The sequence below is a fragment of the Ochotona princeps genome, chromosome 30 (genome assembly GCF_030435755.1).
Source record: "Ochotona princeps isolate mOchPri1 chromosome 30, mOchPri1.hap1, whole genome shotgun sequence".
Classification (NCBI taxonomy): domain Eukaryota; kingdom Metazoa; phylum Chordata; class Mammalia; order Lagomorpha; family Ochotonidae; genus Ochotona; species Ochotona princeps.
In genome coordinates, this window is record NC_080861.1 from 4,231,908 (window position 1) to 4,244,876 (window position 12,969).

Consider the following 12,969-nt stretch of genomic DNA (forward strand, 5'->3'; position numbering starts at 1 on the left):
GGCGGCAGGTGGCAGTTGTGGATTTCAGCCTTACGGAAGGAGCGGCAGCTGCTGCCTTAGAGCCGGCTGCAGTTCTTGATGCTGCTTGGGTCTGAGCAGGCCAGGCATTGACGAGATTTTGGTTTTGGAGATGCTTGCCGTATTGTTGTCTCTGTTAACTTTTGGATTCTGTATTCCTTGAGAAAGTACACCTAGAGCTTAGATGAGGAGGCAGACATGAGCTGTAATGGTGAAAGCTGAACTAGAACGTTCTGTAGGAGAGCTGCTTGTGGGAAGATGGGTCTGCACAGCACACCTGGATCCTCCAGCCGCCAGCTGTGTTGTGGACCTCAGCACTGGCTTGCGTCAGTCAGAAGGGTCGTCAGTGACGAGACATGAGCTGCCGGTTCTGTGCCTCAACTCCCCTAGGCCAGGTGAAGCCAGGAGCCTGGAGCTTCTTCTGGGTGCCCCTGTGAGTGGTAGGGGCCCAAGTGCTTGGAGCCTCTCCTGCTGTTTTCTCCAGGCCATTAGCAGGGAGCTGGATCAGAAGCAGAGCAGCCAGGACTGGAACTGCTGTCCCCACGGGATGCTGGAATTGCAGACACTGGCTTTACTTGCTTTGCCGCAACACCAGCCCCACTGGGTTGAATTTTTATGAATTGAAAATTCCTGAGACTGTTTTAGACAACTTGGGTGTTTTTGTAACTAGACCGTGAACCTACACAAGACTAATGCGTGGCCCGTCACCTGTGGTGCTGGCAACTTGTTTGGGCACTGGTTCATGTGTCTGCTGCCCACTTTGTATCCAGCTACCTGCTTGTGGCCTGGGAGAGCAGTGGAGGACGGCTCAAGTCCTTGGGCCCCTGCACTCGTGTGGGGAGACCTGGAAGCTCTTGACTCCTGGTTTATAATCAGCCAGCTCTGGCTGTTACGGTCACTTGAGGATATGAACTAGTAGATGAAAAATCTGTCTGTAAATATGCCTTTCAAATAAAATAAATAAATCTTTAAAGAAATAATAGAAAGGCAAATACCTGTTGGTTAAAAAGAGGCTGAGACACTGATTAGTTAATGAACGATTAATGCAGTGGTTAGTATTCTTCAGCCCTTTGTGTTATTATGGATACAATTTTATTTCCATTTTACAGGTTGAATATAAGCTGGGATTCCAAGTAGACAATTATGTGGCTATGGACATGCCCCAGGTCAACATTTCTGTTCAGGGGGAAGTTCCACGTACTTTATCAGGTGAGTAAGAGTCCTCAGACAGTTGATACAGTGTTTGCAACGGTGTTCCCATATTCCAAAAAGAAGGTTTGGTTGCTTGGTGGGTAGTGTGTCTTCCTTGATAGGTATAAGTAAAAGCAGGTTTGAAAAACATTGATTATCTGCCCCAGTGTTAAATCATTTTCTCTTACTGTTCTTCTAGCAATGTCTGTCTCAGCTCTTCCCTTTATCTCCGTGTGTGTGTTGCTGGCACTGCCTTCAATCCCAGGCCCCCTGTTGAACCTTGTCCAGCCTCCCACAGTGTGGCCTGGTTGCTCACTGCATACTCGTCTCTTGACCACAGAATGTCATCAAGCTCCCAGGCCCATCAGCTGAGCACCTTAACCTCGCGGCCCCACCTGCCTGTCCCCCACCTGCCTGTCCCCCACCTGCCTGCCCCCACCTGCCTGCCCCCACCTGCCTGTCCCCCACCTGCCTGTCCCCCACCTGCCTGTCCCCCACCTGCCTGCCCCCACCTGCCTGTCCCCCACCTGCCTGTCCCCCACCTGCCTGTCCCCACCTGCCTGTCGAGCACTTTTGCTGCACCTGCCTGCCCCCGCATTCTGGCGTTTCCCATGTCCACCCCTTTGCATGTGCTGGCTGCTGTATGTGGATCCATCTACTTTTCTAAAATCCTGTTCATTTTGCTCATTCTGTAAGACTCGCAGTCTGTACTGCCATTTCCCTGCATCCTTCTCTCCTTCTGGTTGTTAACTCTTCTGTTCTCCTGTTCCATTTATTTTGAATTGATTATTTCATCCTGTCATTTTGTTGCGTAGCACAGCATCTGGACACAGCATAGGCACTGTACATTTATGACTAAATGAGCTATCTCATTTAACTGAACACTTCAACTATGTGAGATCGTAAGAAAACAGAAATATTGTTAAATTGAAGTCCTAAGCCACGGCAGTGTTATCCGACTTCTCCTGGCAGTCTTATTCATGTTATTAGTGATATCCATTAATTTAAGCTTTCAGAAATGTAGAAAGGTAGATTCATTCTTAGAGATCACTGGAGAAGTTCAGAAATGTCCATATCTTGATATGCTTTGTGGTAGAAGGATATGTTCTCAATTACAGAAAAAGGATCTGCAAGTTATTTTTAAAGGAAGGCAGCATTGGAGTGTGTTACCTGATGCTAGTTAGTCATTGAATGTTTAGAGAACTGGTCAGATTTGTTTATCTGTTTATATTTGCTGTTTCATTAAGAGTCAAGTGTGATACATCTGGATGGTGAGTTGTCCTGCTGCTGTGTGGTTTTGGTTGTTTGCTGTTCCTGGTACCACAGCCAGGGGTCAGCAGAGTGCCTTAGAATGTTGTCTGCTGTATTGGTAGGATAGGACTTGGGAGTCAAAGTTATGTGTTAAAAATCATCTCTTCATGTGTGTCTTGGCTTGTTCTTTAATGTTATCTGTTTAAAAATATCCTTAATGAATGAGATACTCGATGTCTAGAACTATGGAGGTCTAAAGATAAGTTATCTGAAAGCTTCTGATTAGTTTATTTAATTATTTTAGATGTTATTACATCAGAGTAATTCTGAATTGTTCATTAGATCCATTTCGATCATTAATGTTGATTTTTAGAAAATTAAACACTTTTTCTTTCTTCCTTTTTTTTTTAAGTGTTTCGGGTCGAGCTTTCCTGCACTGGCAAAGTAGATTCTGAAGTTATGATTTTAATGCAACTCAACTTGACAGTAAATTCCTCAAAAAACTTCACAGTCTTAAATTTTAAACGAAGGAAAATGTGCTACAAAAGTAAGAAATTTATTCATTGAAATGTGTTTTACATAGATGTGTAAAGTCAAAAGTAGACTTTGTCGTCTCACACATCTGATTATGACCATGTCTCGATTGTGGTTGCAAGTGAGAAGAGAACGCACATCTCATTCAGTCCTCTCAGTCCCGGCTTCCCAGAAATCCTGTTGGAACTGCTGGCATGTTTCCCTTAGAGATGTGAGCTGGGATTACTGGGACTGAGAGGTAGAGAACCAGGAGTCTTGTGGAAGCCGGGGTAACTGCACACGACTGTGTGTTCTTTGTGAGGTCGCTTCCATGTGAGAGCATTGCCCTGGGGTCAGAGAGGCCTGGGCTCGGATGGTAGCTCTGTTCTTTTATTGTGGCAAGTTACTGCATGTAAAATGGCACAGTATGGATTTCATAAATTTTCTGTTTCTGTTTCTATTTTCTAAAGAATAATTAAATCTAGCTATAACATAGAATATCATGTGGGCACTTCATAAATGTTAGTCATTTTTCATTTTGGAATCTGTTGTCTATCACCCAGGAAATGACAGTATGTGTGAATGAGTTCCAGCATGCAGGGTCCGAGATAAAATGCTTTTGTCGTTCTGTTTAAGTTACACAAATTCAGGTTGCATAGGTAGATTTAAAAAAAACCCATAAATTAAAAAAACTGCTGTAGGTACTGAATGTTTACTGTGGTCTAAATATTTCACATGTGGTCATCCCATTTAGTTCTCCCAGCAGCGTTGGGCGGCTCGTTCATGTATTGTCCCCGTTTTCGGAAGAGGAGGAAGCTGAGGTTCTGAGCTGGCTGACCTGTGAGGCCAGGGAGCCGAGTGGCACAGCTGGGATGCACCTGCACACGCAGTGTCCTCGTTAAGGTGGCAGCCTGCCCGAGGCCAGCAAGGGAAGGAGTGACTCATGCGCAGATACATGCTAATTAAAAAAGCTCCACTGCGTTAGAACATACCTTTTAACAATAGTGGGTTAGTGCCTTTTGGTTTTTGTGTTCAGATACATTTTTCAGTTTTAATATATTTGGTTATTTACCTACTTCTGTTTAATTTTAAAATCGAAAGTGAATTAAAAGTTTCTATAATCCAACTTAGATGATTTAAACTTGACATAAGGAGACTGGATTATAGAGTGTTACTGGCAAGAAAAGCTTCTTTTGTGGCACGAGGCTGTGAATTCTGGTGCAGGCAGTTGGGCTAGTCCACAGCCCTTGGGGTCATTAGGTTTTGTGAATGTGCGCCATGAGCCTCCAGTGCACGTGACCGGCTCGGTCACTGAAGCCCTCTACTGGTGAGCACCTGGCTGGACTGCTGAATGATGATTGAGGGACCATCTGTTAACAAACAACCTTGTTACTTAGCTCAAGCAGTATTCCGATAGAACCCAAAATTACGTTAGAGGAAAAATTCATGCAACTTAGAGTGCTTGAGGATTTTTTTTATGAAAGAGAACGGATCCCTAAATAATTTCTTCTCTCTCTTAATTTAGAACTTGAAGAAGTAAAAACTTCAGCCTTGGACAAAAACACTAGCAGAACTATTTGTAAGTGTTACTATATTAACTTTGTTATTAGGGATAAAATTGGTTAATTGAATACAAACATGATTTTCACAAAGCTTAGAGATTCCATCATGTTGAATGATAACGATGGTATACGTGTCTCGTTGATGTTTTGTAGATTATTCTATGGGTCAAAGGAAACTGCTAGAATATTGAGTAGTTTGAGAAGTGTATTCATAATATATCTTAAAGAGCTAAAAAAAGCTTTTGCAGGCCAGAATCTGCTTTATGTCTTTTCAATGTATTCTAATTAAAGTGTGAACATGAAATACGTGTAAGATCTTCACTGGCCCATGCTTAAAAAGTCTGACTTGTATCTTGGCCCTCGCCAGGTGAAGATGGAAGCTTATCCGCTGTGTTACAGCAGCACTGAAGCGCACGGGAGGTCTGCCGGGGAGAGCGTATTGCTTTATGAGTAGCTCCTGTAACAGGCCTGTTTTTTTGCATGAACACATAGATCTTATTTTCCTGAAAGAGTTGTTAACAGCAGAATTGATAATTCTCTTCACGGAAGTCAACGTTTTAAGTGCTTTTTTGGAGCATTTTGAGTATACTCAAACTGAGAATGTGTTTTGATGATTGCCTGTGCCGGTTACCCAGCTTCAGCGTGATGAGCATTTCGCCCACGGTCTTGCATTGAAGAACATTCTGATGGTTAGGGAGCAGAGTATTTGAAAGCACATCCGAGGCATCACGCTATTTGATCCATAAGTATCAGTGTGAATCTCTGTTTTTTAAATTATTCATTGGAAAGGCAAAATTAGAGAGAGATCAGGATCTTGATGTTCTGGTTTGTTTCTCAACTAGCTGTAAGGGCTGGAACTGGGCTGTTCTGGAACCAGGAGCCAGGGGCTTCTTACAGGGTCCCAAATCCTTAGGTCGTCCTCTGATGCTTTCCCATGCACAGATGGAGTAGCCTGGACTTGAACTTGTGCCCCTATGGGGTGTTGGCACTGCAAACAGCAGGTGTACCCACTTTGTCACAGGCCAGCCCCTGTGCAAATCTCTTGAAAAAGCACAAAACAAAAACACCAGCCACCCAACAGCTACTCCCTTAGATGTATCACATATAACAAAATTAGCTTCTTAATATCTTCTAATAGCTAATCCACGTTCAAATTAATCTAATAGTCTCCACATGTATTCTGTGATTTTGTGCTGAGTCAAGAGTCGTGTGAAAACTATACATGCAGGGCTGGCACGATGGGTCTACCGGCTAATCCTCTACCTTCAAGAGCCAGTATCCCATATGGGCACCGGTTCTAATCCCGGCAGCTCTGCTTCCCATCCAACTTCCTGCTTGTGGCTTGGGAAGAGCAAAGGAGGCTGGCCCAAAGCCTGGAGACCCTGCTCCTGTGTGGGAGGCCCGGAAAAAGCCCCCGGCTCCTGGTTTGGATCAGCTCAGCTTGGTTCCGGCCATTGTGGCCATTTGGGAAGTGAGCTAGGGGATGAAAGATCTTTGTCTCTCCTCTCTATAAATCCTCCTTTCCAGTGAAAGAAAATAAATCTTTCTTGTTAGTTTTACGGAAAACTGCGTAGCAGATCTTTTTTGAAGGTGAAATAATACCAAATGGTGCCTACTGGTGTTTTACTTAAATGTATCTCTGATAAGGAAAATATGTTTTTAAGATGTTACTGCTCTGACGGTTACTTTGACAGGTCAGCTGATGAGGCCATGTCTGTAAAATCCAGCAGGTCATTACTTTTCGTAAGAGCTGTTGCAGGTTTTGGCCTCGGTCCCTTCCTTGCTGCTTTGTACTGCTCTTCTTTCCTGTTGAGCTAACCACCAGCATTTATTGACGCTCCCTGGTGGACCGGGTGGCTGGGCAGGGTAGAGAACTCTTGCCCTCGGTGCTCTCCCTCTCCGCTGTGGCTGGGAGATGCCAGGACAGTGGGCAGTGATAGAGGCACAGGGGCTTCGGGAACCTGACGGGGACGCGTGACCTCAGCCACGGTGGTGACCAGCTTCCTGAGGAGAGGGACGTCTGGCGTGACACCCACGGCGGTGTCGGGGAGAGGAGAGGAGCTGTGCACGCACGGGTCTGGCCGCCGGTGCTGCGGGGGAGAGGAGAGGAGCTGTGCACGCACGCCGGTGCTGCGGGGAGAGCGTGTGTGGCTCCTGCGGCAGAACGTGGTTGCCACTGGCGCGCATGCTGTCGGCTGCTTGCTCCCGTTCTGCGGGAGAGCGATGGCGTGCAGTCCCCTCGAGGCAGTCAGACCTTCATTAGGCTACAGCCCGCTCCAGGCACCCCAGAGGTCCTTGGGTCTTTTTGCCTTGATTTGTTATGATTTATTGTTTGTTGATTCAAACTTTAATTTTAGGAAGTAGTCTTATTTCCATCTTTTGAAAGTTACAACTTTCATCTGTTATCCTGACCTATCCGCAGAACTCCAGATTATAGATCTGTCAATTCTACATCTCCGTAGGGTTTTGTTCTAGGTATTCTGAATTTAACTAAAAATGAAAACAAAAGACGCCCTGTTGATTCTCAGAAGCCAGCATGTTGATTCCTGTTTTTCTTTTTGCACGAGTGCAGCTTGTTCACAAGGCTCATTCCCTGCTCCAGCTGCACTGGCTTCTCAGCTTCCCCGGGCCCTCACCCCCCCACTGCTCTCTTCTGGGGGCGGCTCTGCTGAGCTCTAACTGGTCACCCTTTCTGTCCTTGTTCCCCCACAGCCTTCTCCACACAGCAAACAGTCATGGATATCCTAAATCCTTGCATAAGCTTACCGTAGCTTTTTATTTATTTATTTCTAAGATATGTTTATTTGTTAGAGTTACAGAGGGAGAGAGAGAGATCTTCCATCTGCTGGTTCAGTGTCCAGTGGCTGCAATGGCCAGGGCTGGGCCAGGCTGCAACCAGGAGCCAGGAGCTTCGTCTAGGTCTCCCTCCTGGGTCCTGGGGCTGTTATGCTTTCTCAGGTACATTTTCAGGGAGTTGGACCACAAGTGAAGCACCTGGCGCTCCAGCCAGTGCCCGTGAGGGCTGCCAGCATTGCAGCGCTGCTTGACCCATTGTGTCATTTTTTTTTTAATCAAAGCTATATTTGTCATTCCTTGGAATACTTTTCTACGTCATTTAGGATAACTCCCTAGATTCCTGTTTTTATTCAGTAGAACTATGATTCTCTCATTGTCAACACTCACATGATTGTCCAGTCTTACCACTTCTCTTTGCTCATGTCACATATACAGTGTGTCTCCTTTCTCATTCGGTGACTGTGTAAGTCTGTCATTGACTTGTTCACCTATAGTCTTGCTTTCTGTTTCTCTTAAAAAAATGTAAAGCTGAATATCATTTTGCCTAATCAATAAACTCTTTAAAAACAGATAAAGGGTTGTAATTGTTACTCTCAAAGAAAAAAGATGAACAGTTTGTAACTGGCGCCTCCTTTCATCTCTTTTGCCCTGAGCCGGTGGTCCTTGATGGCTCCAACCTGGGCGTCACCGGGAGAGAGGAGCCATTTGTAGCCCTGCGTTGTGCAGGACGGTCACTGCTACACCACGTGGGGCTTTTTAAGTTAAAATCAGATCCAGCTGAAGGCCCGGTTCCTCAGTTACCCTGGCCGCATTTCAGTGCCTGCAGCCCGTGGGCACTGCTTTGGGCAGCACCCCGAGAGCATTCCCAGTGCCACAGTGACGTCTGCCGGATGACATTGCGATGGTGTGGTCTGTGCATCCCATTTGTGCTCAGCGGTCATCGTGTTAGCCAGAAGGCCTGTTCAGAACTACAGCAAAAACAGTGAGAAATTGTGTGAGGTCCGGGAAGTGATCTTACTGAAGAGTGGCTACGTAACGGGCATCTTGTTCGCTGTGCGGACGAAGTGACCGATGGTGTTTAAGAAGCTTACTGTGCCTTTTGCTTTGTTACAGATGATCCTGTACATGCAGCTCCCACCACCTCTACGCGCGTGTTTTACATCAGTGTAGGGGTTTGCTGCGCAGTGATATTTCTTGTAGCAATAATACTGGCTGTTTTGCACCTTCATAGTATGAAGAGGATTGAACTGGATGACAGGTATTGTACATATTTTGGAACCAGAGAAAATGAAGAGCTGTTATTTGCACATGAGTCAGCTCCTGCAAACAGTGCCGAGGGAGAAGGGAGGATTGAACTGGCTCCAGGCAGAGGAAAAGTGCGGTGTCCTAACACTGGCTTCCAGTTCTCTGATTCTATTATTGTTTTATTTGTGAAGTCAGAAATAACCATTGATTAGTTGCTGAGGAAGAAGTAGGAATCAGGTGTATCTTTTTCACTGTTTGACATTTTTGCACCCTGTTCTAGACTCCTATTGCTTTTTTTTTTTTAAGACTTGTTACTAACATGAAAGACAAAATTACAGAGAGAAGAGGGAGAGACACAGAGAGAGAGAGAGAGAACTGTTTATCCACCAGTTCACTCCCCAAATGGCTGCCCAGGCTGGGGCTGGGCCAGGCTGAAGCCAGCAGCCTCGAGCAAGCGAGTGTCATCCCTATTTCCCACACGGATCAGGGGTCCAAGCACCTGGGCGGTCTTGTGCTGTTTCCCAGGTGCGTTTGCAGGAAGCTGGATCAGAAGTGGAGCAGCTGCCCGTAGACTAGCAGCTTTATCAGATGCTGGTGCGGCAGACAGCATCCTAGCTTGCTGTGCCACAACACCGACACTGTGCTGTTCTGTCCACCCAGCCATGAGTTCATCTTACAGACATTGTTGTGTATCCGTTATGAGTTTTTTAAATTTTATTTTCACTGCAAAGTCAGATATACAGAGGGGAGGAGAGACAGAGAGAAAGATCTTCCGTCTAATGATTCTCTTCCCAAGAGGCTGCAACAGCCAGAGCTGAGCTGATCCAAAGCCAGGAACCAGGAGTGTCGTCTGGGTCTCCCATGTGGTTGCAGGGTCCCAAGGCTTTGGGCCGTCCTTGACTGCTTTTCCAGGCTATAGGCAGGGAGCTGGTTGGGAAGCAGAGTTGCCGGGATTAGAACCAGCACCCATATGGGGTCTCGGTGTGTGCAAGGGGAGGACTTTAGCCTCTAGGGCGCCATGCCGGGCCCCCATTATGTGTTAAAACATTGCCTCTCGGCCTAGTTACATGTTAGTGTTACGAGGCCCTCACCTGCCGGGGTACCGGTGATCAGTCTGGATGTGTGGGCTGCAGTGTCTCCCTTAGGGCTTCCTGGAGAACTGGCGGACTGTCGCCTTGGCATGCACTGCATTAGGTGTTACGCTGAGTGCTGGGAAGGCCAGAAGTAATGATGTACTTCCTGGTGTCAGAAGTTTCATCTTTGATAGGAACTCTTGCAAGTGTGTCAATCTGGTGATCGTGAGAGGTGTAGCAAGTGTAGGAATACAAAAGGTGCTGGTCACAGCCTAGGTGAGTCGGAGGTGACCAAGGGGAGGACGTTGTAACCAGTGACACCTGTGCACAGCCTTCCCTGTACAAGCATTGCAAGTGGATCTGCCCAGCCTCGCTGCTGCTGGGCGCCTGTCCCAGAGAGGCAGTGCCCTGTTCATGTTACACTGACGCCCCCCCAACGGAGCTTTCCCTGAAGCGCGTCTGCTGTGCCGGTTTCCCCGGCTGCTCTGTGTCTGTGGCAAGTTCTTTCCCCTTTGGTGTGGTGCTGCAAGTTGGTACTTGCTAGTATCTTTGTTTTCCCCATCTCCTTCCCGTTGCTGGTGGTCAAGTCCTGCTCTGCGTTTGTTTGCTAACAGCGTGTGGCACGCAGTCAGATGTGCAGTGCAGGATAGATGGGGTGACCATACTGTTGTTACTCTAGTAGTCGTTGCCCCTTTCGGTCTGTAGCAGCTGCCCTCTCGGAAGCAGCCAGGGGAGTGTGCTCTGCCATCGCTCATCACACTGGCCCGAGTGCTGGGCAGGGAGGAGCGGGCACACACTTTCCGGCCTTTGTGGAGCTTAGAGTGAGGCCGACATTAAGCAGAAAAGCCCGTGGAGTTCATTGCTGGATTTCCCGGCAGTCAGCACAGTACGTGGTGTGTCATGGCACTTTACAAATACTTCTTGAAAGAGCAAATGAAAGCGTAAGTTGTACAGGAAATAGCACAGATTGTAATACCCCAGCTTCCCTGAAATTCTGAGGTGGCACAGTAATGCCACCTGCTGTTCACTTAATGGATCTACCACAGCGATGCCGATTGCAGTTGAGATTTAATTGAGCTTTCCGTGTGTCATCCAATCTCAGCCTCACAAAACTTCTGCAAGGTTCATTGCTTATTGTTAGTTTATGATTAAACCGAAGTCCTTTATTTCCTCATTTCCTCCTCCTGAGGAGAATCCTCTTTCCTCACGTTTCTAGCCTGGTCCTTGAGTCTACATGTACAAACAAAAGGTGGGATTCAGGGGCCTTGCTGTGTACTGGTGGAGTGAAGACACGGTGTCTTCAGCAAGGTGGCTGGGCAAGTTGGCCGATGGCAGGCCCAGGAAAAGCAGATACCTGGAAATGCTGGGCGTCCCGTGGAGAGACATTCTATGAGGCAAATATATATATTAAACAGAATGGCTTGCACCTAAGTGCTTTCCAAATGTTTATTGCAAGACATTAATTTTATTGTGACTTTTCAGGATGTTTTAATTTTACTAGTAGATAAGATTATATCACTAGTGATAAAAAGCTTGCATAGAATTCATACTGTGTTCTAGATTTGTATTTTCAGTTGTATGTGTGAGTTCTTAAAATTGATAAAATGTGATTTCATGTTTAATGTTGTAGATGATATAGCAGCCTTTTGCTGTTACGCATTTTGAAATCACTAATTTCTAAAATTTAGGCCTATTTTGTGGGAGGGGTCAATGAGAAGGTTTATAAATTTCAGAAATTGGGTGTGTGTGCCTGTGTGCCCGAGAGCCTGAAGTCGCTCTTCACCCTGGGTTTCCATGCTGTCTTCCCCAGTGCCGCCACTTCACAGGGACTGATGTGGCGAGACTGGACGTGCGCGGCGTGCCGGGCACGGGGACCCGACCCACGCAGAAGATGCAAGTGCATGTTTGAGAAGCATTTGTTTGTAGGAACCGTGAACACAGGACTAGCCTGTCACCCTCTGAGTTTCCCGGGGTGAAGATGTTCCTTGTTGTCTGAACCAGGCCCGATCCTCTTTCCCAGTGCGACCTTGGGGCACGTGGCCACGTTTGGCTCGGCGTGGTCGTCTGTAGGCTCACACAGGCCTTGCTGGCCCTTCTCTGGAAAGCAGCCTGAGCTGGCTGGGCTGTCCTTCCGAGCTGATTATTAGTCCCCCACCATGTCTGTGTGGCCAGCCCTTGGCTGCTGCTTTGGGTAGTTAGGGTAATATGAAGCTGTGTGGTGACTCGGGAGGAGCCGAGAGCTCTACACGGAAGCAGATAGACTCTCCGTTCAGGCATTGTGGTAGACAGCCTGCACTGTGATGATCAGGGACTTTGGTGCATTTTGTATGCGTGGGTAGCTGACCTGGACAATGTTTCTCTCTCGAAAATTGTCTGCAGCCTCAGCGCCAGCAGTAGCTCCCAAGGCCTGTCTCAGCCGTCCACCCAGACGACGCAGTACCTGAGAGCGGACACACCCAACAACGCAACTCCCATCACCAGTAAGAGTTAACTTAATTCTAAAACGGCTGGAAGGTGGGGGGTCCTTGTTTTAGTTCTGCAGGTTAATATTCCGGAAGGTATGTTAGGCGGGAAGGCATTTCTTTAAAATTGAACGTGTCTTGGGGCTGACTCTGCCTTGATGGCTGTGTTCCCGTCCACTCGTCCGAGCCGGTTGGCCCTGGTGGCGTCACAAGGTTCTTGCCCTCGTGTGTTTATGTTGTGTGTTTATGTTGCTTGTCTTGGCTTTGTTGGCTCCTCAGGTTATCCCACCTTGCGGATAGAGAAAAACGACCTAAGGAGTGTCACTCTTCTGGAAGCCAAAGCCAAGGTGAAGGACATTGCAATATCCAGGGAGAGGATCACTTTGAAAGATGTGCTCCAAGAAGGTACTTGTTATTTGAAAATGAGCTTTTGAAGTAATGTTTAATGGTATCCCTCTAAAAAATTTGTTGAATCACCTAATTTTAAGCATTTCATTTTGTGTGTGAGTGTAAAAAGCATGTATCTCTTTTATTAAAATGATTTTCTTTTTCTAGATGTTAAAGAAGCTCTGACTCTGGTGCAGTTCTTGATTTTGAAATAGATTAAAGCATAAGTAATTAGTTCCTGTAACATTTAGTTTGTTTTTCTGTTGTGTTATGAATTCAAATGATGGCTGCCAGCAGGGCCCTGACATGTTCTAAGTCACTCTCTCTGACAGATGATCGGCAGGGCCCTGACATGTTCTAAGTCACTCTCTCTGACAGATGACGGGGGATTTCTAGCAAAGGGAACAGGCACAGGGTTTGGACTGCAGTTCTCCCACGACCTGTTGCCCGTGTGACCTGGGAGGAATTACT

The 12,969-nt window shown here is 46.7% G+C and overlaps 1 protein-coding gene across 2 annotated transcripts in view; it reads left to right on the forward strand.

Moving 5' to 3' along the window:
• RYK (receptor like tyrosine kinase) overlaps nt 1-12,969 on the forward strand; it is a 62,831-nt gene that overhangs the window by 20,539 nt on the left and 29,323 nt on the right. The window contains exons 3-8 of one of the 2 annotated variants that reach the window (XM_058657090.1): nt 1,128-1,227; nt 2,873-3,007; nt 4,499-4,552; nt 8,445-8,589; nt 12,029-12,129; nt 12,382-12,516. In XM_058657090.1, coding sequence (XP_058513073.1) covers nt 1,128-1,227; nt 2,873-3,007; nt 4,499-4,552; nt 8,445-8,589; nt 12,029-12,129; nt 12,382-12,516 — 670 coding nt within the window. The remainder of the gene's footprint in view (nt 1-1,127; nt 1,228-2,872; nt 3,008-4,498; nt 4,553-8,444; nt 8,590-12,028; nt 12,130-12,381; nt 12,517-12,969) is intronic. The other variant, XM_058657091.1, reaches the window with a different exon arrangement.